Source organism: Armigeres subalbatus, unplaced genomic scaffold (assembly GCF_024139115.2).
Source record: "Armigeres subalbatus isolate Guangzhou_Male unplaced genomic scaffold, GZ_Asu_2 Contig2079, whole genome shotgun sequence".
NCBI lineage: Eukaryota > Metazoa > Arthropoda > Insecta > Diptera > Culicidae > Armigeres > Armigeres subalbatus.
The window spans coordinates 1-23243 of NW_026942923.1; the positions used below are offsets into that span (position 1 = coordinate 1).

Consider the following 23243-nt stretch of genomic DNA (forward strand, 5'->3'; position numbering starts at 1 on the left):
CCGGGCAAAACGACCTGCCGCGAGTGCATCCAGACCAGCAACTGTCGGTGGTGCACTCAGGCCAACTTCACCAAGCCGCGATGCCACGGTCACGACGTCGGCTACTGCCCGGAGGAGTACACTGTGGACCCGAGCAACGAAGCGATCACGCTGATCGCCAGGGAACTCAGCAAACCAACCAAAGTGGGTGGAGCCGGCGGTGGCTACGAAGCGGAGATGTCCGGTAGTTCGCACTGGTCATCGTCCTCATCGTCTCACTCCAGCTCGTCGTCATCCTCGTCCTCTTCCGGAAGCATGAGCGCCAGTGGACAGAGCATTGTGCAAATCTACCCGCAGAGGGTGCAACTGAAGTTGCGATTGAGTGAGTTCATTGTCATACGGTTTCGACATCACTAAGGGAAGATCCATTAATTACGTAACGCAAAAATGGACTTTTTGAAAACCCCCTCCCCCCTATGTCACACTTTTTGTATGAATCATTTGAAAATTTTGTATGGATTGTCACACTTCACTCAACCCCCCCTCCCCCCTCTAAGCGTTACGTAATTTGTGGACGTTCCCTAATAGCAGCTAATCAAATGCTTATTTTCAGACGAAGTCTACCGATTAGGCGTCAAGTACTCGCAAGCCGAGGACTACCCCGTCGATCTGTACTACCTCATGGATCTGTCCAAGTCCATGGAGGACGACAAGGAGAAGCTGTCCTTGCTCGGAGCCCAGCTGGCCGAGGAGATGCAGAAGATTACGTCCAACTTCCGACTCGGGTTCGGTTCATTCGTCGACAAGGTCCTGATGCCGTACGTTTCAACCGTGCCGAAGAAGTAAGTACCGTTCGGAGGTGTGCCCTCTTTGTCGGAAATTAATCTACTTTCAGCACATCCGTCAATCATACTCCGTCGAATTGGCTGCCACGACGTGATCGTCACCGAGTTTTGTGTCCGTTCGAACACATGTGCTAATTATTTGTTAATCGATAAATTTCTATTGTTCTTCACCCCTGGCACGTGCGAACGCAATGGCAGATTGCAAAATCCATGCGACGGTTGCGAAGCCCCGTACGGTTACAAGAACCACATGTCGCTGAGCGTCGACACCAGTCGGTTTTCCGTAAGTTTTTTTTTCTCTCTATTCTGACCATTGGTGGCATTCCAAGCGATCGCTGTTTACCGTTAATGGATGGTAGTTTGGTCGTCCACATGTTACTTTTTCCTTCAAATTGTTTGTACGATATAGGAATTTAAGAATAAGGTCATTTGTGCATTCAGTAGAACATTGCAATAGTTGTAGATTGGCGGAGGTTTTCACGGTTTCTTTTTTCGGTCATATTTCGTTTTTTTTTCCTGGATATTATTTAATTGTTTCAAATGTTATAGAATATTCGATTATTTAAATCTTCAAAATTGAAAAAGCGTTCAGTTATTGATTAAGTAATTTAATATGAAGTTCGATTAGTTTTTTCCACTCTATAGATATCGGAATGCTTTAAATGTTTAAAAAATGTGTTTGTGTTATCATTGTTGTGTACTATTCATGTTCATAATCACTATTTATTCAATGCATGTTATATACTTAAATGTAGTTGTTTGTTTGGTAAAAATCTCAGTTATTCTAAAACCGTTAATTGTTATTATGCGGTCTGAAAGTATTTTATTTAAGATTGTGCTGACGATGTGTTGAAATATTTTACAACATCTACGGTTATTAAAGGAATTGTTTGTAAATAAGTGTCATAAATTATGATTAAAATCAGAATTACATATTTTCTACTATCAAGGGACGATCATTTTTAAAGTTCGACAATCATTTCTAGACGATGATTATTTCCGATGGACGATCGTTGGCAGAAGTCAATTGAACTGGAGAGGCGATTAGCCCTAGGACATTATTCCGCCCTAGGGATGATTATTCCGAAATACGATTGACTTCAAGAATAGGTTGTTGTTAGAATAGGATTGTTCGATCATCTGGCACTTCGGTTGTGATCTCTTCTTTGGTTCACTCTTAACAATCGCAAACTTTTCGTCAATCGTTTGACGAGGGCTTCCGAGTGAGGAGAGATTGGCGCTTCCACTGCACTATGCACAACACGTGCCCGTCGACTGCAGATGGACCGACGGGGCTTCTCGGGGTGTTGATGTGGCTTGTTGACCGATGCACTAACCCGGCCAAGACCGGTGGATTTCCCTCAGTAGCTTGCCGGCACCGCCTGGTGGTTCGTAACGGGCTTTGGCTCCATTTGGAAACAGTGAGACTCTCCATGAAGGACTTTTGGCTGATACGCGCTGATACGTTCCTTCTTCACGTATCTGTCGATCTTTATCCAGAGAAAACTACAGGACCATCTCAAATTTCCTCGCGAGGCATGCCGTATGTACGAGCTTCTTCTCAAGATGGACGGACCCTTTGCGGGACCTCGGACGTAAAGACAAAGATTGTTGGAGCTTCTCCTAGTTGCTTGACAAGTACATCGAAGCATTCATTCCATTGTCTCGACGCATGCTTTAACCCGTGAAGCGATAGTTTTAAACGGCACACAAGATTTACCTTCGGACTGGAACCCCCCACAGGTTATGGGCCCAGTGGAGGTTACGCGGAAATAGCGTTTTCGATTCGGCAAGAGCGCGAGAACGTTTTTAGTTTTCGGCAAAGTTTTTCTGCTGCATGTGTGGCGTGAGGGATGGCGGCGATCAACATGGAAGTTCAGAATGGAGATTAATTTGATCCGCGAGGAATTATGGTACTTCGTTGAAACGCCGGAGTCCAAAAACGTGGCACAGTGGGACGACAAAAAGACCCACGCTACCATGGGGCTGTGCATCGACGAAACTCAATAAAGTCTCGTGAAGACGGCTGCTGCTGCCAAAGATTTTTAGTTGAGGTCGTGCCCTGAAAAGGTCACCGTACCATCGACAGTTTTCGTCCTGAAGAAACTTTGCAACCTAAACCTGCTTGAAGGAGGCGACCTGGAAAGCCATTTGCTTGGCGAGGTGATCCGGATTCATACAGGGGACCCGTGACCGCGTGGACAGTCGACAGGTTGGCAAGTTAAAACACCTGGACGAGTACGAGCGGCGTAAGGATCGTTCCGGTAACTGATTGCCACTACTGTGTCGAAGAAGACGTGCTTTTTCTGCAAACGTCGCACTTTGCGATCGATGCCGTTTCAGTTGGCGGAGTCGACGAAGAAGACCACAAACGCAACCTTCGAGCAGTGCTTCGTCGCATCCAGGAAATCGGATTTACCAGCAAAGCCGAAAAGTGCTCGCTCGGCCAGCGACAGATAACATACGTTGGACACCTTATCGATTAGCATGGTTCCAGCCAATGGCGAAGATGGCTTAAGGCTACCTTACACCTCAATCCCGGCCCCATTTAAAATACGCGGGGACCAAATTCCGGCGAAAATTTTCCCGAGGTGTAAGGCAGCCTTTATGCCTGCAATACGCCAGTGCCGAAAAAAAATCGGAAGTTCGCTCGTTCTTGGGGGCGATCAATTATTACGGGAAATTCGTCCCGAGTATGCGCAAGCTTCGATATCCGATCGATGAGCTGCTCAAAGCCGACAATAAGTTCGCCTGGATAGCGAAGTGTGAGAAATCATTCACTACCTTCAAGCTAATTCTCCAGTCCGACTTGTTGCTGACCCACTACAATCCACAGCTCCCGATAGTAGTAGCAGCGGATGCATCTTCAGTGGGCTTTGGTGTGACCAACAGCCACAAATTTCCAGATGGGTCGCTGAAAGAAGTATTGGAAGGAGCAACGATCGAGATGCTCTTACCAACAGAGCTGTGCTGTCATGTTGGCGTTTTCTGCATCTGTCAGCACCGCCTATCAAGTTTTCAGCAAATAGGCGCGGTTTGTGCGCTTGTTAAAGTTTCCTGTTTTTTCATTATTGAAAGCGCTGCTCGCGTGTTTCAAATTTAGTTTACTTTAATAAAGTGTTCTTGTTTAGTTGCTGTAATTCCTCGCATACTAGTTTCCATTACCAAAAAGAAAATCCCAAAAGGTTATGGTCCCAGCGGTATTGAGGAATTTGCAGTAGCCCAGTGTAGATAGTGAAGCTCGAGGACATTTTTTTTCGTTCGGTTTCGTCGCATGCGTGTGTTGAGCAAAATGGCGGATGTGAAAGTATCATTCGAAAAATTAAATGACAATAATTTCGCGGTGTGGAAATTCAAAATGGAGCTTTTCCTGGTAAAAGAAGATTTGTCCTCTGTTGTCGTGAATGCCATGCCTAGTGAACCGACAGCCGACTGGATCCTGAAGGATGGAAAAGCTCGTGCCATGATTGGTTTGGCTGTTGAAGACACGCAACTGGTTCACATAATCAGGAAAACGACTGCAAAAGAGATGTGGGACTCATTGAAGGAAATTCATGAGGCGTTATCCCTGTCACCCACTTTGCATGTACTGCGGAATTTGTGTTCATTGCGGTTATCAGAAGAGGGCAATTTGTTAGAACATCTGAATGATATGACAACATTGCACAATCAGTTAGAGGTAATGGGAGAGGGACTGAAAGACAGAGTGTTCATGGCTTGGATCCTCTCGAGTCTTCCGATGTCGTACTCTCATTAACGTGATTGAAAACCGCCCGGAGGCGGAAGTAACAGTGGAGTTTGTAAAAAGCAAACTGCGCGAAGAGTGGCGTCGTCGTCAAGTGTGTGGGGGCGATATAGAGAGCAAGGAAAAGGCTCTGAAGACCATAAGTGGTAAAAAGACATTCGAAAAGAAGAAGAAGGAAGTAATTTGTCATTACTGCCACCAACCCGGACATTTCCGCCGTGATTGTTCAAAATTGGCAAAGGATAAATCTGAGAAAGAGAAGAAAGAATCTGGGAAAGCAAATATAGCAGCAGAAGTGTCAAGTGGAATGATGGAAATGTGTCTGATTGCATCTTTATGTAATGCCGGAATGTGGTATTTGGATTCCGGTGCAACGTCTCACATGACGAGTGAAGCAAAGATGTTGACCAACGTGAACCGAAGCAAAAGTGTGGAGATCTGTTTGGCTGACGGTACTCGCATCAAGTCCGGTGGGTCAGGTACCGGGAAGGTAGTATCTTAACTGGAAGTGGTAAACAGATGAACGTGACGCTCAACGATGTGTACCATGTGCCATCTCTCGCAGGAAATCTGTTATTCGTAGGAAAGATTTGTGATCTTGGGTACAGTGTAGTATTCGAGAAAACTGGCTGTCGAGTCCTACGCGACAAGGAAGCAGTACTTGTAGGCGAGAGAAGCGGAGGATTATATCGTTTGAAAAAGTTTCCGGAACGAGTTCTTTCAACCACTCAGAATCATCCAGAGCTGTATGAACATTTGTGGCATCGTAGGCTGGGTCATCGGGATCCGAATGCAACTGCAAAGATCGTGCGTCAAGAGTTGGGCTTCGGTCTGAAATTACAAAAGTGTACTGTTGAATGCGTTTGCGGAGTTTGCATGCAAGGTAAAATGAGCCGGATTTCGTTTCCGAGGCAGTCTCATAGCAAATCGTCTGCGGTGGGAGATCTGGTGCACTCGGACGTTGGAGGTCCAATGGAGGTTGCCTTGCCACACCCAGCGGTAATCGTTTCTACGTGACTATGGTCGACGATTTCAGCGGTTACACAGTGGTATACCTGTTGAAAGCAAAGGCAGAGGTTGATGCAAAAGTGCGCGAATATTGCAGTATGATGAAGAACCAATTTGGACGGTATCCTCGGATCATTCGCTCGGATGGAGGAGGAGAATATTCCAGCACGGCGTTCAAGCGTTTTCTGGCTGACAATGGTATTATTTTGCAACAAACTGCGCCGTATTCACCACAGCAAAACGGCAAAGCGGAACGGAAGAATCGTTATGAGGTCGAAATGGTTCGATGTTTACTTCTCGAGTCAGGATTGAACAAGAGGTACTGGGGTGAGGCTCTATGTACGGGAAATTACCTCCAAAATCGTCTTCCGTCATCAGTTCTGGAGAAGACACCTTATGAGTTGTGGCATAGCAAGAAACCATCGTATATGCATCTGCGTGTTTTTTGCTCGGATGCGTACGTTCATATCCCGAAAGAAAAACGCAAAAAATTGGATCCGAAAGCGGTGAAGTTAATCTTCGTTGGATATGCAGAGGGACGGAAAGCATACCGTTTCTTGAATCCTGAGAACGACATGATTTTGATAAGCCGTGATGCGAAATTTGTGGAAGTACGTGAAGAAGTGATCCATGAGCGCGGATTTCCAGAGAAGGAAGTGTCAATTTTTCCTGAAATGAAACGTGAAGATGTTATTCTACCGCTTAATGGGAAAAATATCGAAGAGATTGAAGCAGTTCCCGAGGAAATTGAAGATAGCGATGAAGAAGTTGAAGTCAGTGATGATGAAGAAAATCGTTTGGATATTTCTGACTATGCTAGTGTATCCGAAGCAAGTTCATCTTTCCATGGTTTTCCGATGGATGAAATCGCAAGGCGATCATCAAGATCGACGAAAGGATTAGCACCTCGGCGTCTGATAGAGGAGATTTTTGTGGCAGACACTCTTCCACTATAGGAGGAGATGGAACCCCGAACGCTTCGTGATGCTTGAAGCTGTGGCAAGAGATGGCGGAAAGCCATGAAGGAGGAGCTACGTTCTCACGTGGACAACGGAACATGGGAGTTAGACCTCCCAGCTGGGCGTAAACCAGTTGGGTGCAAATGGATTTACAAGGTGAAAAGGAATGCTGCTGGCGACACTGTAAAGTACAAGGCTCGTCTAGTTGCCCAAGGTTTCTGTCAAAAGAATGGGCAGGACTATGACGAGGTGTTCGCTCCAGTAATAAAACAGACGACATTACGAACACTCCTGGCTATTGCGACCAAACGGAATTTGATATTGAAGCACTTTGATGTGAAGACTGCATATCTGTACGGAAGGCTAGAGGAGGAGATCTACATGCGAAAACCGACTGTATTCGAGGTCAAAGGGAAGGAGAAGCAGGTATGTAGGCTGAAAAGAAGCATTTACGGGTTGAAACAGTCGACTCGTTGCTGGAACCATAAGCTGCATGCCGTTCTCCAAGAGCTGAAGTTCAAGCAGAGTCGAGCTGATCCATGCCTCTATACCAAGATTGTGAATGGGAAACGTTTATATTTTCTGGTATATGTCGATGACATAATGATTGGATGCGAGAGCGAGGAGGAGATCGAAAAGGTCTACGTGGCCCTGAATAAAGATTTTGAGATTACCAATCTAGTAGACGCGAACTATTTCCTTGGAATGGAAATCTCGAAAGAAGATGGCAAATATGGAATTTGTCTGGAAAGCTATATTGGACGAGTTACGGAGCAGTTTAAATTATGTGACGCCAAGAATGCAAAGACCCCAATGGAGAATGGTTTTATCAAAACTCGAGAGAACAGTCCTCTACTAGAAACAAACACCAAATATCGGAGTCTAGTACACAGAAAGAAAAATCGTTAGTAAAATTAAAAAAACCGTTGGTAAAAATAAAAAGTTGCGTTGGTTCTTTTTCGTAGAGAGTTGTATATGTTCAGAACAAAAGTACGCCAGCTTTTGGAACAACCATGCTTCAAAAGTGGCATTGCGCTCTGAAATTAAAAGTTTTTGTACTGTCAAATCAAAAATGATACACTGTAAAAAATAAAAGTGAAATATTTTTGTTTCAAATGACGATGTCCTTATTATTATTGGGTTTTTATTAAAATTGAAATAATCAAGTCAAGAAAATATTAGGATATATTTTGAATTATTTTAATTGACGGATTGTAAATAAACAAATTACATAGCAATTGACTTATACAAAATCTCGACTCTAAATTTCCCGGATCTTTCCATTGCCGGCCTTTCCTTGTCTCCTTCCGATTGATGCTATGACGGTAAATCTCCCGATCTCGATGCATAATTTATGCCGAATCGCTGGTAGACATGAGACTTATGGGGACCATATCACTGAAACAGATCATATGAATAAACATTAGTATTTATTTATTTATACAGAAATATTCACCGGTGATAATGTGAAAAATGAAAACATGGCGCAATTATTGCAGTTAACAAATAAGTACCTACTATTGAAAAACTTGTAGGATCCGGAGTATGACCAGTGATATGAGGCTTAAAGCAAAGGTCCATTCAGGAACCATTGGTCAATATATCTGCTGGGCAAGAAGAGAACTCAACTTCCTGCTGGTATCGCAGTCGGGGTTAAATGATTCCTTCCGCGATGAGCCATGAGAGGAACTGGATAAAAGAGAAAACAAATTATTAGTTACCGGTCGAGAAAACACTTTTGGAAGCCTTCGATTAAAAACTTACTCTACATATTTTGGTAGCAGCCCGCGCCAATTTATGATTCGCTATAAACACTTAGTTTTGCGTGAAAACCTGGTGAAAACGGCAGATCTGCGTGATAACGGTTGATCATCGCTCATAACGACACCTCCACAAAATCTAGATAAAGTTAAATAATAATATTTATGAGCAATAAAATCAGAATTCTTTGTAATTGTTGCTCCCAGTTTTTAAGACCTACCTTTCGTTAAATGATTGAAAAACTCTAGCAATTTAGGAAAACATGAAAAACGCGGTTTTTCAAAACTTTTATTGATGTTTTGATTTGTGATGGATGCTTGACTGAACCACACAATCACAAAAAGTTTTGTTTTTGATGGTCCAATGCACCGAATGAACACAATGACGTTTGAGTCGGGCGCTGTTTACTAAAAATGAACACTTGCATGAACTCGATGAATGGAAAAGTATTCATTCTAAGTAAATAGCGCACCGCTCAAACGTCAATGATGAACTCGGTGCATTGGACCATAGGTTATGTTGACATTTTTAACATTTTAACACTGAAAGAAAATACTTTCAAATTCACACTCTGCACTGGAGAAAAAAACTTTTAAAATCATAAATTCACTTTGACAGTAAAAAATAAACTTTTAATTTTAAGAAAATAAAACAACTTTTAAATGTAAAGTTGAAAATATTTATTAAAACAATTTTCGTTTTTTGTGTGTAGGAGCATTGTTGTACATCGCTGTATGTGCTAGACCAGACATCGCTGCAAGTGTGTCTATTTTGGGAAGAAGTGTATGTTCACCGACAGAGGCTGATTGGGTAGCTGCTAAACGTGTGATTCGCTACCTGAAAGGAACGAAAAAGTGGAAGTTACAATACGGAGATCCTGAAGGTAAGCTGACTGGATACTCAGATGCGGACTGGGCGGGTGATTTGAAAACTCGGAAGTCTACCACCGGAGTTGTATACATGTATGCCAGAGGAGCAATTTCGTGGACAAGCCGTCTACAGGATTTCGTAACTTTGTCGATGGAGTCGGAATATGTAGCACTAAGTGAGGCAAGCCAAGAAGCGGTTTGGTTATTGAACCTATTCGAAGATTTCGGAGAGCCGTCGTTCAAGCCAGTCACGCTGTGGGAAGATAACCAGAGTTGCATCAAATTTGTAAGTTCAGATCGGGCAACGAAGCGATCGAGACACATAGTTGTGTGATGTGAAATTGTTGGAGTTGCTGTATTGCCCCACCGAAGACATGGTTGCAGACATACTCACCAAGGCGCTGGGACATATAAAACTGCGGAAGTTCGCCGGTATGTTAGGATTGACCGTCGAGGATCGTTGAGGAGGAGTATTGGAAGGAGCAACGATCGAGATGCTCTTACCAACAGAGCTGTGCTGTCATGTTGGCGTTTTTGCATCTGGCAGCACCGCCTATCAAGTTTTCAGCAAATAGGCGCGGTTTGTGCGCTTGTTAAAGTTTCCTGTTTTTTCATTATTGAAAGCGTTGCTCGCGTGTTAGGACGCGTGTTTCAAATTTAGTTTACTTTAATAAAGTGTTCTTGTTTAATTGCTGTAATTCTTTTCCCATTACCTGTAATGCTGTATCCCAAAAAGAAGTGCATACATGCTTCCAGAGCGCTGACACCTGCAGAGCACCGGATCGCGAGTGACTCATCGATCATCTTCGCTGCGACCAAGTTCCATAAAATGCTGTTCGGTCGCCATTTCAATCTGCACACCGATCACGCTCCACTGCTTCGAATCTTCGGTTCAAAGAAAGGAATTCCAATTTACAAGGCGATATCGTCTACATCAGTACTGACAAATTCGGGAACTCCGACATTCTGTCCTGGCTGATCAACCAGCACGTCAAGCCGGAGGAATACCCAGCGTCATCACGGAGAATGATGTAAGATCGATCGTTTTAGATGCAGTTGAAGCACTTCCTCTCCATTTCAGGGCGATTCAGCAAACCACCCGTTCCGACCCAGTACTTAGCAAGGTCTTCCGCTTTATTCAGCATGGCTGGTCGCAATCAAAGAAAGCCATCACAGACCAAAAGGTTCAACGGTTCTTCGACCTTTGCGACTTGTTATCAACGGTTCAAGAGTGCATCATTTTTGCTGAACGCCTTGTGATTCCAGCGGAGTTCCGGATGCGTTGCCTCCACCATCTTCATCGTGGCCATCCGGGGATCCAGCGTATGGAGCCGATTGCGCGAAGCTATGTCAGGCATGCAACAGTTGCGCAGCTGCAGCCAAAAGTCCGCCCAAATCAACGCACCATGGGCAGCGTGTTCACATCGACTACGCTGGATCAATAGGATCAAATTGAAGTTCGGAAGTCAATCCACACTTCCGAAAATGTGTTGGTGGCAAACTCAAATTTTATTCTGACGTACCATCTGTATTCTGCGGAGTCTCTTTGCTCGTCTCGGCATGCCCGAGACGCTAGTCAGTGATCACGGTACGAAATTTACCAGTGTCGACCAGTGACCACCGTGCCATTTCATCCGCAATCAAACGGGCAGTCAGAATTCTTCATGGACACTTTCAAGCGAGCAATTAGGAAAATCCGTGAGGGGAAAGGAGCCATCCAAGAGACACTGGACACTTTCTTGATGACCTACCGAAGTTATATTTGGGAGCAGAATTCGGATCAGTCTGGACTTACTTCGTCCGGCAACCGTTCCGCAAGTGAACGACCAATCAGAATCAAGGTAATTTAAAAAAAGGTGATCACATTTTTTGCCTAGATGCACACCAACAATTCCTGGAGATCGGCACCTGCGGTAGTCTTGGAGCGAATTGGAAACGTAATGTTTTACGTGTGGGTGGAAGACAGGCGTATGCTTCGGTCGCACATCAACCAGCTACGTAACCGAACCAGCGCCGGCAGAGTGGCAACATCCGGGACGACCCCGTCCAGGACAAGCAATCATCAGTTGCCGCTGGACATCCTTTTGCAAGCCTGGATTCTGCACCAACCAAGCCAGCCTCAACCGTCATGTCCTTCTGCAATTCCAACACCATCCGCACCAGTGGCACAGATGCCATCATCGCTTGCTGCACCTTTCGATCAATCGATACCATTGCAAGCCACGTCAGTTCAACCGAGCGAAGTCACCGGATTTCGTGAACCGTCCACGTCAACGTCCAGATTCCTATCGTAGAATCAAGCCCTGCACTGTTAAGTACAACTGAAACAGCTATCCAGACAGCTATCGAAGACCGCCGATAAGGTTCGACCCGTTCCAGCTGTATTATAAGGGGAGATGTTGAGAACCACTGAACCACCAGCAACACTACCATCACCAACACTGCTACCCGTTGATGCGCGATAGCAAGAACCACAACAGAAGCCATTATGTTTTGTTATGTATTCAGTCCGCGCGCTTCCCGCGAATGTTTGTTTATGTTTTAGTTCATCATCTATTAAAGTTGTTAATATGTTTTTCCGTATGTGCGCGTTTTATTTATGTGCAACAATGCACTCGAACACCCCTTTGGCGCGTACATAACAGTCAACTGGCCGAGATTCTGGGGTTAGGGCTGGGCTTACCATCGCGGAGGAGTGATGAAGTTGGGCGACGGTCCTCTCTAATGCGCGCATCTCCTAGTACACATCTTGCGTTTATTTCTTTAATTATAATTAATATTAATATATATCTTTAATTATAATTTACAAACGACACATCGACCGTCAATTCCCCGATCCGGAAACTGGGCCCATAACCTGACGGATTTACAGGCCCTTAACCTGACGGAAAACATGATTGTATCTAAGTGACAATCGTTTAGCAGACGATTCTAGCTGAGTAACTTTCGTTACCGCCATCGGTAGTAATAGGTCTAGGGGGTGAGAATCGATCATTGTTCTCACCGACAGTCTGGAGGTCGGATAACAAAATCGTTCAAAAAAGTCTCTTATAATTCAGTTTTCTTGCCCTCAGATACATTCAATCTATTCTACAAGCATTCTAAGTAGTTGAAACATTGACCCACTACTAGTAACATTTTGGTTTTATGTTGGTTTCATAACACTTTTGTAGAGTAAATTATAGTATTCGAACCCATGATCATCCGCTTACAAGGCGAACGTGTAGCCAACTACGCTACGGGACTCCCCTAATCGTTTCTATAAAAGACTATTATTTAAACGGGGATGATCATTTCTAGAAGACAATCATCTCTGAAAGACTTTCGTTCCAATAGCACAACCATTCCTGAGTTCTTAAAGAGGAACCATTGATCCTGATGGACGATCTTGAGATCGGAAGGGCGATCCTGTATACTGAACAATGATTGGTATGAATTTTGGACGAGCGTGTATGAGCAACGAGCATTCATTGGGAACGTGACACATTTTATATGAAGTTAATTATAATCCAAAATTCAAGATTTGACAATACTGTCTACATAAAAACCATTTATCCTGAAACATCAAAAGTCCCACGCGTTTCTATTCTCGGCGAGTATGATTGGAGCACAGACCATCGATTTGAAATGTTCCGGTGACGAAAATCCATAAATTCCAACAGTTAAAAAAATCCAAAATTAATGGCAACCATGTTCCCGATATTTCTCTGCACACAGTCTCCGTGAACCATGTCCCCAGTGCGCGGCTCCCTACGGCTATCACAATCTCATGCCCCTCAGCGTGGACACCCATCGGTTTACAGTAAGTTGCGTGTTTCGGATAGAGTCCTGAAGCCCCTAATCTTCCTTCCGTTTTCTAATCATCATGATAGATCGGTTCGCGTGGCTGGCCCCACTGCTGTGCTTAAAAGTCAGGATTGTAGAAAGAAGTGGCACGCAAAATAACTTTGATAACTAGCTGTCACTTCTTTGTACAACAAAACCCGAACGATCCTAAAGGATCGAATAGTAGCACCAGCTGCGAGGTCTATGCATTCGTTCGCGTTCGTTACTGACCCTTAACTGCCGTTCGTGTACCCTTCGGCGCACACGGCTTAATCACGCTCCTAGAACAAGCCAGGCAATGAGCTGTAACACCCTGTCATCTTCGTCACCACGAGCTGTTGAATCCTAATTATTGAAATGATTTGTCAGCTTATAGATTAGTGTATTGCGAAAGCTTCATTCCCCGTACAACTGCTTCATATTGTCTCATCAAACACTTCCTGTCCGAGTTGGAAGACCCCACTAAATGTCACACATTATGGTAACCTCCTGAAAAAATGCTCAAATATATTCGGATCACATCACGGATTCCACCCGAATGTGAGACGAAGACGCTCATTTTTTCCAAATAACTGGCAACACTGTCAGCATCGGCACCTCTCCCAATGCTCGTCATCTGCACCAATCACAATCTAGACGGCTTAGAATGAGGTATCAACTTGCATGCCATCGTTAAAACTAATCCGTAGTTTAAGCTAAGAAATGCCGCTAACCGTAATTATTTTGCATGTCACGTTCGCTTTGGTTTTGGAATGCATTCTGGGCTTATGGGATTTGATTTTGCGATCGCTTCTTAAAGTAATCGGCAGGGTTTTGAACTCTGGCCGCTCAATGCTCCGTAATTGATGCCTTACGCTGTCGAATCGCAGGAAGAGGTCGAGCGGGCAGCCGTGTCCGGTAACCTGGACGCCCCCGAAGGAGGCTTCGACGCGATCATGCAAGCCGTGGTCTGCCGTGATCAGATCGGTTGGCGCGAGATGGCCCGTCGCCTGTTGGTGTTCTCGACCGATGCCGGCTTCCACTACGCTGGCGATGGCAAGCTGGGCGGTGTGATCACGCCGAACGATGGCGAGTGCCACCTGGACAAACGCGGAATGTACACGCACTCGACCATCCACGACTATCCGAGCATCTCGCAGATCAACCTGAAGGTGAAGCAGAACGCGATCAACGTGATCTTCGCGGTGACGCAGAACGAGCTGTCCGTGTACGACCGTTTGTCGAAGTTAGTGGAGGGTTCGTCGGCTGCTATGTTGTCCAACGATTCGTCCAACATCGTGTCGCTGGTTCGGGATGAGTATAATGTTAGTTAGCAGTAGTTTTCTTTGGTTAGAATTTGAGATGTTGATTGTGCATTTTTATAGAAAATTTCTTCATCCGTGGAGATGAAGGACAACCGTACGGACAGCCTCATTGACGTAAAGTACTACTCCCGTTGCAAGGGTGATGGCCCGCTGGTACAAACGAGCAAGTGCGACGGCCTTAAGGTCGGAGATATCGTCAACTTTGAAGCCCACATCACCCTGCTGAAGTGCCCGGAGAACCCACGGGACTGGAACCAGATACTGCAGATCTACCCAGTTGGTATCAACGAGAGCTTGACAGTGGACATCGAGATGCTGTGTAGTTGTCCTTGCGAGCTGCCAGGAAATCCTGACTATAAGGAGTATGCCGAGGAGTGCAGCGGAGTAGGAACGTACAAGTGCGGAATCTGTGACTGTGACGAGTTCCACCATGGGCACAAGTGCGAGTGTTCGGCTACGGACATCCACACGGAGTCGGGTTTCGCGGAGAACTGTCGACAGACAAATACGTCCATCGAGTGCAGCGGGCGTGGACAATGCGTCTGTGGAGTGTGCGACTGTGACAAAAGGGTAAACCCTGAAGAGGTTATCTCCGGCACGTTCTGCGAGTGTGACAACTTTTCTTGCGATCGTCACAATGGTTTACTGTGCTCTGGACCAAAACAAGGCGTCTGCTCCTGTGGAGAATGTATCTGTGCCGAAGGCTGGACAGGCGCAGCTTGCGATTGTAAGGCAACAAACGAAACTTGTATTCCGCCTTCCGGTGGAGAGATCTGTTCCGGTCATGGAACTTGCGAATGTGGCGGCTGCAGGTGAGTAATACTTGGCTGAATACGCTCAATACGTAAGACTTGTTAAACTAAAGCTTTTTTACATTCGCAGATGTAAGATAACCGAAGAAGGTCGTTACTCAGGACGCTTCTGCGAGAAGTGTCCAACCTGTTCGGGTCGGTGTAACGAGTTCAAGCACTGTGTCCAATGTCAACAGTACAAAACGGGTCCGCTGGCTGACCCGGCAGACTGTGCTTCCAACTGTACCCTGTTTGTGCCGATTCCGGTTCAGAAGGTGGAGATCGACGAAGAGAAAGACGATAACAAATGCACCTTCTTTGACGAGGATGACTGCCGATACGAATTCTCGTATAACGACAGTGGAGAACAGATCGTCGTAAAGGCACAAGAAGAGCGGGAATGTCCTCCGAAAGTTTTCATGTTAGGGATTGTGTTAGCTGTGATCGCTGCCGTTGTCCTGATTGGGCTGGCGGTTCTCCTATTGTGGAAGCTATTAACCACGATTCACGATCGACGGGAGTTTGCACGCTTCGAGAAGGAGCGAATGATGGCCAAGTGGGATACGGTAAGCGTTGTCAATGTCGAATTTCTCGAGAACAATTTTTCAAATTTTTCATATATTCTACAGGGCGAGAATCCAATCTACAAACAAGCGACAACTACTTTCAAAAATCCAACATATGCAGGCAAGTAAATGGAAACCAAAACAAACAAGTGCCTGGAAGTTTTTAGCCGACAAAGTTGGTCAAGATATACAACGCCATTTTTCCGAACATTTTGGAAAGCAAGCGTAATATTGTCGGTCAAATAACATATACTAGTCTGTAACCCCTCTTCCTAAAATGCTACTTTCTCCAATGAAACTCACTTTTATTGGTGCCGACAGAGTCAGGCGAATCAGTCAACAACTTGCAAGAAATTTGGATCTAATTTAACTTTTCTTTTTAATTGAATCGCCAATTGTTCGCCATACTGACGAAGGCAAACTAACTTATTGCAATCATTGCAAAAAGCCTTAAAACACGTGTGAATTAGGAAACCGCCTTTTGCTGCCGAAGTAGATTGTAGGCATCCAACATCATAAAGACTAATGACAAATCTTAGGTACGTAAACAATTAGACAACTGCTTTGAATGCAATCTACGGTAACGCATCTATACAATCAAAAGTGTACTTATTCGCGCATAATGTTTCCTCAAAAGGAGTGAAACAGATCATTTTAATACAAGCCAAAAGTCTACGAAGCAATAAACAATTGAGCCTATACGCCCAATAAGCCAGATATAGAAAGATAGTGTAGTTCTTCGCATGGATCGACATGTGCTGCCATCTTTATTATAACAATCGAAACCATCGGGAGTTTTGACGTCCCAGCGTTACACGACAGGTCTCTCCGTATAAAAGAGAACGGGATATGTTTTATAACGAGAACTATTTTTAATATATACGTTTTTATAGATAATTTTTAACCGGATTTGTATTAACAATAAACAAAAAAAAAACATCTGTCAAAGTTTCAAAGGTAAAGTAACGCACACCTAACGAGCGTTACGAACATTTATTTATAGTTTTTTAACGTGTGTTTGTGAATATCCATTCTTGATTAACATTATTCATCGAAAACTGATCATTTATTTCGACATTCTAGTTCAAATATTCATGTAAATAATTTATTTTCTTTTTTAAAATTTATTGAGAGATTTCATATATATTGGTAAAAAGCCAAAAGCAACGTATTAACAAGTCGATCTACAAAACGATAATATTTAGTGAGGTGAAATTTGTATGGTAAACGATGCGAATAGGTGTCGAATAAATGTATTGAAATAGAGCTAATTCTTAACGGTAGAAATGTTGTGTGTTTTAGTTTGAATTGTAAGTGAAATATCACAAATATCAGCCCATGAATATTTCCAGTTCTTGTTATATTTTATATTAAAAGAATTTCAACAAAAACGGACCAATCACAAGACACTGTGGCAAGATTCATAGCAGCAAGGAAGGTCTCGATCATTTAGTTTTAGTAGATTAGGTTCGCTCAATTAGGCACCTCTAAAATCGACTGGTGACTGGCGTTAGTTGATTGATTGGGAAAATTCCGAGATTATTTGGTCACAAAATTGAGGATGGTTCGTCGCTTTAATGGCGTTGAAGACATTTTTATCTTTACTTGATTACATGTACAAAAAAGCCAAAATACTAAGTTAAAACGATAATCTAAGGCTGTGAACCATTCCACCGATTCGTTAAACTTTTAGTTAAAATTTGACAGTTCGATGGTTATTTCGCCGTGGTTAAAAATAACCCTGCTCCGGAGCATGGTTAGATTTGACAGTTCAATAGTTAAATTTTGTTCGTGAGAAAATTGGCGCCAAATCCATTTCGTTCCGAATAACTACCAATCTGTCAAAACTCAAATGGGTCGTTTTCGGAGTAAAATTTTAACCACGATGGAAAAATAACCATCGAAGTATCAAATTTTAACTAAAAGTTAAACGAATCGGTGGAATGGTTCACAGCCTAAGTACTTATAAAAACTGTTGGAATGCTGGAATCACAACTTTTTTTCGCTGTGTGTACGATATCTGAATGTTTAAATAGCTCTCCTGGTAGTTGGTCAACCCCAGGGGCTTTGTTGTTCTTCAGCCGGCCAATCTCCTCCTGGATTTCTTGGAGATCTGGAGCCGGTAGAATTATGTCCTGCGCGCGTTCCCTCAGGTCCATCACCATACCGCCATCTTCGTCTGCCATATCGCCATTCAGGTGCTCTTCGTAGTGCTGCCGCCACCTTTGGATCACCTCACGCTCGTTCGTAAGAAGGTTCCCGTTTATGTCCTTACACATATCAGGCATTCTCATAGAAATTTCGTGTGTTATTAGCGCGGTACAGTTGCTCCGTCTCTTCACGGTCTCGATCTTCCTGCTGACGCTTTTTCCTCCTCCTCCGAGTTTTGTCTGTTCCGCGCCTGTTTCTATCGTGCCTCGTTCGCCCTCGTGCGGTGTTGCAGCAATTTCGCCCATGCTGCATTCTTCTCTTCTACTAACTGCTCACATTCGCCGTCATACCAGTCGTTTCTCTGATCCGGGGGCACCGTGCCAAGTGCAGCGGTTGCGGTGCTACCAATGGCGGATCGAATATCTCTCCAGCCATCTTCAAGAGACGCTGTGCCTAGCTGCTCTTCCGTTGGGAGTGCCACTTCCAGCTGCTGCGCGTATTCTTGGGCTAGTCTACCGTCTTGTAGCCGCCCAATATTAAGCCGCGGCGTCCGACTTCGACGCGTGTTGTACACCGTCGAGAGTTTTGAGCGCAGGCATACTGCAACGAGGTAGTGGTCGGATTCATTATTCGCACTGCGGTAAGTGCGGACGTTCGTGATGTCGGAGAAGAATTTACCGTCGATTAGAACGTGGTCGATTTGGTTTTCCGTTTCTTGGTTAGGTGATCTCCATGTGGCCTTGTGGATATTTTTGCGGGGAAAGAAGGTGCTTCGGACTGTCGTATCCGAACTCTTTTTTTTTACTCGACCGAATGGCCAATCGAATAAAATTAAACACTCCTGCTGTTGCCGTGGGTAATTCCGACGGGCCTGAAAGGGTGGATGATGCGAACGCGACCGACCTAGGATGGGGCGAACGCGTTTCGTTTTGTTGTCGTTTAGCGTCGCCGCTGCACATACAGTACGGGACGGCCACAACAAGAGCAAAAAGGAATGAAGGAAGATGGTTTTTTCTCCATCGTATATGAAATTTGTGTATGATTGTATAATTGTGAAAGATTGAATATCGTTGCTGGTGCGAGTCATCGTTAGGTTTAGTTTCCACTGTGTTAGTCACCGTCTTTTGTACATTGTACTACCGTTACTTACCAATCGTCCGCTAGCCTACAGAGGTAGAGAGCAGAAAGAGGCTAGTTGTTGTGGGAGAAAACTAGATTTTGAGTTTCGTTCACCAACCCACTTGAGATCGTTTTCTTGCACCCGGAGGGTGTAACATAGCTCAAAATCTACTACCATGTCCTACAAATACCCGTGCTGTGATCAAGGAGAGGATTTCGATGCTAGCGTCAATGTGTGAGAAGTGTCGAGAATGGTACCACTTTGAGTGAGTGAGTAGGCGTCGATGAAAGCGTCGCCGAGGTGGTCTGGTTCTGTGCGACCTGTCTGGGAGAAGATCGATCCATCCGAGCCTCGTTGGGTGCCCCAGCCATCTCTCCAGTGGTTTTCAAACATTCTGGCCGGTATGAAGGTAGTAAGACGGAGATTGGTAAGTCGGGAAAGATGAAGTTGACTAAAGGACATATGACGAGGGAACTAGCGCAGGACAATGATATAGAAGACGTCGATGACGTTGAAGATTCGACAGAAGTAGGAGATCAGGGACAGGCAGAGATAGGCAAGAAGCGCGTAAGCGGAAGCGAAGTCGTCGCGGAGAATGATCACCATGATTTGTTGCATGCGTTGTCGGACATGATCGGTCGGTATTGTAACCACGTGAAACGTGCCGAGTCTGTTCCGGTCAAGAATACCAGTCGCGTTCGTGGGTGCTTAAAGAAAGGTGTTAGTGTTCCGTCGGCGGAGTCGACGCGGACCCGCGCTTTGAGAGAACTCAGAGAACTCGAAGAGTGGAACCGACTGGAGGAACTTGAAGAGGAGAATCAGCGAAGGATCTTGGAGCTAGAGCGGAAGAGAATTGCCCGCCGGAAGAAGATGTTAGAGAGAAGATCAGCTCTGAAGATAATCATCGATCTGGACGGAAGCGATGGGGGTTCGTGATCGATGCTGACGATTTTCCGGAATTATGAGATGGCGCACAGGCTGATAAGTATGGCAGAAGGTGCACTGGAAGATGTGTTTCCTAGGAAGCTTAGGAACAACGTGAAGCCACCGAAACCACGCAAGGCTGAAGTAAAGCGGGGTACGAGCAGTTGTTATGCTGGAATACCCGACATTAGTCTTCCAAGGCCATTGTTTGAAAGGGAAGTTATTTCCCATTCTTCGGAAGATGAGTTCGATGTCATTCCGGAGAGAGTCTCCACGAGAGTGAAAGCGATGGAGACAGGATCATCTCGTCTGCAGATTGTATCGAGGACGGTGTTTCCGAGAAACTTGCATAAGTTTAACGGTGCCGCCGAAGAATGGCCAATTTTGTTTAGTGCGTATGAGCAGGCAAACAAGTCGTGTGGTTTTACCAATGCCGAGAACCTAGTCCGTCTGCAAGAAGCTCTCCAAGGCAAGGCGTTGGAGGCAGTACGAAACCGGCTTCTCTTACCTGAAAATGTACCGTTGATCATCGAGAAGCTACGGAACAGATCCGGGAATCCAGAGATTCTATCAAGCAGGTTGGCTAACAGGATCCAGGAATTAGAAGGACCGAATGCTAAGAGTCTAGAGTCGGTAATAGAGTTTGGGAGTGCCGTTGAAGAATTCACACAGCATCTCAAAGCTGCGGGATTGGCTGATCATCTAAAAAATCCTATTTTGATGCAGAGCTTGATCCAGAAGTTACCTTCGTACTACGCCATGGAGTGGGTGGAGTATAAGCGACGCGCGCAGTCAGTTGATTTGGAAACCTTCGGGGGCTTTATGGAAGGTCTTGTGGAAAAGGCGCTTGAAGCTACCTTTGAGAAGGCGGAGGTACAAGAAAAGGCCAAGAAAAACGATAAGCCGAAAGTAAAAGGATTCGTCCAAGCAACAGACGGAGGAAATATTTCGTTGAGCAGTCAGCCATGTCAGTCGGATGCGGTGAGGAAACCGGAGCAATCGTTTCAACCACGTTATCGGGATGTAAAATGCTCCGTGTGCCGAGAATCAGGACATTTCGGACGAAACTGTCCGGAGTTCGTACAGCAAAGTGTCGAAGATCGGTGGAAAACTGTGGAGCGGTTGAATTTGTGTCCGTGCTGCATGTACGACCATGGAGATCTGCCTTGTCGAATAAGGAAGCGCTGCTTGGTAGAAGGGTGTCCGGAGTTTCACAATTCTCTATTGCATAGTGGAGCTGTGCATGATAATACCCCATTGGAAGTTCAATGCAATAGTCATCGGCGGTTGAATTCGACAGTTCTGTTTAGGATGGTACCGGTAACATTGACAAATGGAAGCAGACGGGTGCAAACTCTAGCTATGATCGATGAAGGTTCGGCTGTGACGCTTATACATTACAAGCTGGCCAAAATATTGAAGGCTGATGGACCAATTCAACCACTGCAAATGTACTGGACGAACGGAGTACATCAAAACGAAAGACAGTCGAAAGTTATCAAGATCCAGGTTTGCAGCCAAGGTTCATCGGACAGCTACGATCTTGTAGATGCTCGAACGGTGAAGAAGTTGTATCTCCCTTCCCAACAGGTACATGCAAAAGATTATTTAGATTTTCCTCACTTGGAGGAGGTGGAAATTCTTAGCTACAGAAAAGCAGCACCGCTGTTGTTAATAGGAATCGATAATTTACACCTGATCGCTCCGCTCGAGTCCAGAATAGGAGAGTGGGAGAATGATGATGGCATTTAGTTGATGGATGTTCAGTACCACATTCGTATGTAGCGGAGCTACAACAAGCCGAAGGCTAGTGAATAGTTATGAGTAAACCATGCGCTGCTGAGAGCCGCCACAGGGTTTACGGGTGGGGGAATGTTGCCGTGGGTAATTCCGACGGGCCTGAAAGGGTGGATGATGCGAACGCGACCGACCTAGGATGGGGCGAACGCGTTTCGTTTTGTTGTCGTTTAGCGTCGCCGCTGCACATACAGTACGGGACGGCCACAACAAGAGCAAAAAGGAATGAAGGAAGATGGTTTTTTCTCCATCGTATATGAAATTTGTGTATGATTGTATAATTGTGAAAGATTGAATATCGTTGCTGGTGCGAGTCATCGTTAGGTTTAGTTTCCACTGTGTTAGTCACCGTCTTTTGTACATTGTACTACCGTTACTTACCAATCGTCCGCTAACCTACAGAGGTAGAGGGCAGAAAGAGGCTAGTTGCTGTGGGAGAAAACTAGATTTTGAGTTTCGTTCACCAACCCACTTGAGATCGTTTTCTTGCACCCGGAGGGTGTAACACCTGCGGAAGGAATGCGCCACACTACCATCCGTCTGAAAATTTGTCAATAGACTAATGACACATCAAATTTTCATCTCCTTGAACCGATCGGCCTCGTTCATCTCGAGCACTCCTTGTCCCTTTCCCACATTTTCTTGCAGCCTTTTTTCCCCCAGCCGATAAATTTTTCAGAGCCACTCTTTCATTCATACACACACACACACAAAATTTCACTGTCATCATCAATGGACATCTATCATTGAAAGAGCTTACATGGCTTACAGAGTATTGTTGGTGCGAAAAGGAGAAACAACGCTAAAACTGATTCAGTTAAATCTGTACTGAATTGAACAATCTCAGCACATTACAAAATAATCCACCAGCGTCCATCGTAATCACTACATTCTTCCTCTACTCTACTCTTTAAAAGGACAAGAGAATATATTACGTGCCCCTAACATCATGTACAAGCTTGCATCATCAGCTAAATACACCGGAAATAAATATCAAACCAATTTGATTAAAAAAAATCCGAATCCAATAAAATTTTTATCCAAAATCAAAACTAAATCCAGTCTAAGCCCAGTTCAAATTTAACTCATATTCAATACAAATCCAGCTCGAAACCAATTCATATCCAATCCAAATCTAATTTAATTTCAATCCAAGTTCAATCCAAAACCAATAATAATCGAGTCCAAATCCAATTCAAAATTCAATCCAAGTTCAATCCTTATCCAATCCAATCCAAATAAAATCCAAATTGAATTCAAATCCAATCTAAATCAAATTCAATAGTATCCACATCCTAACAAATACAATCCAATCCAAATCCAACAAACGTTCAATAAAAGCACACGCAAATTGAATACAAAGCGATATCCAAATCCAATCCAATTCATATTCAAATCCTATACAATTCCAATTTAAATAAGATCCAAATTTAAAAAAATCTATACCCAATGAAAAAAAATCCGAATCCAAATAATTCAAATTCTAATCTAATCTAAATTTTGTTCATTCCAATTTAAATAAGATCCAAATAAAAAAAAATATCCGAGCCCAAATAAAAATTCAATCCAAACTAAAATACAAATCCAATCTATTCAATT

General features: G+C 44.3%; 1 protein-coding gene and 1 long non-coding RNA gene across 2 annotated transcripts; one reads left to right on the plus strand and one right to left on the minus strand.

The window, feature by feature from the left end:
* Nucleotides 1–3: 3 nt before the first annotated feature.
* LOC134203745 (integrin beta-PS-like) lies at nt 4–16939 on the plus strand (the record flags this gene model as incomplete). The annotated part of the gene is made up of 7 exons (XM_062678605.1): nt 4–361; nt 593–821; nt 12884–12968; nt 13861–14295; nt 14356–15107; nt 15178–15652; nt 15716–16939. Coding segments are annotated over 7 exons (2400 nt in total), but the record flags the coding sequence as incomplete, so codon positions are not given.
* LOC134203741 (uncharacterized) lies at nt 7713–8219 on the minus strand. Its single transcript, XR_009977690.1, has 2 exons — nt 8055–8219; nt 7713–7934 (listed from the first exon to the last, which is right to left on the minus strand). It is a non-coding gene; the product is annotated as an uncharacterized LOC134203741 (long non-coding RNA).
* Nucleotides 16940–23243: the final 6304 nt, after the last annotated feature.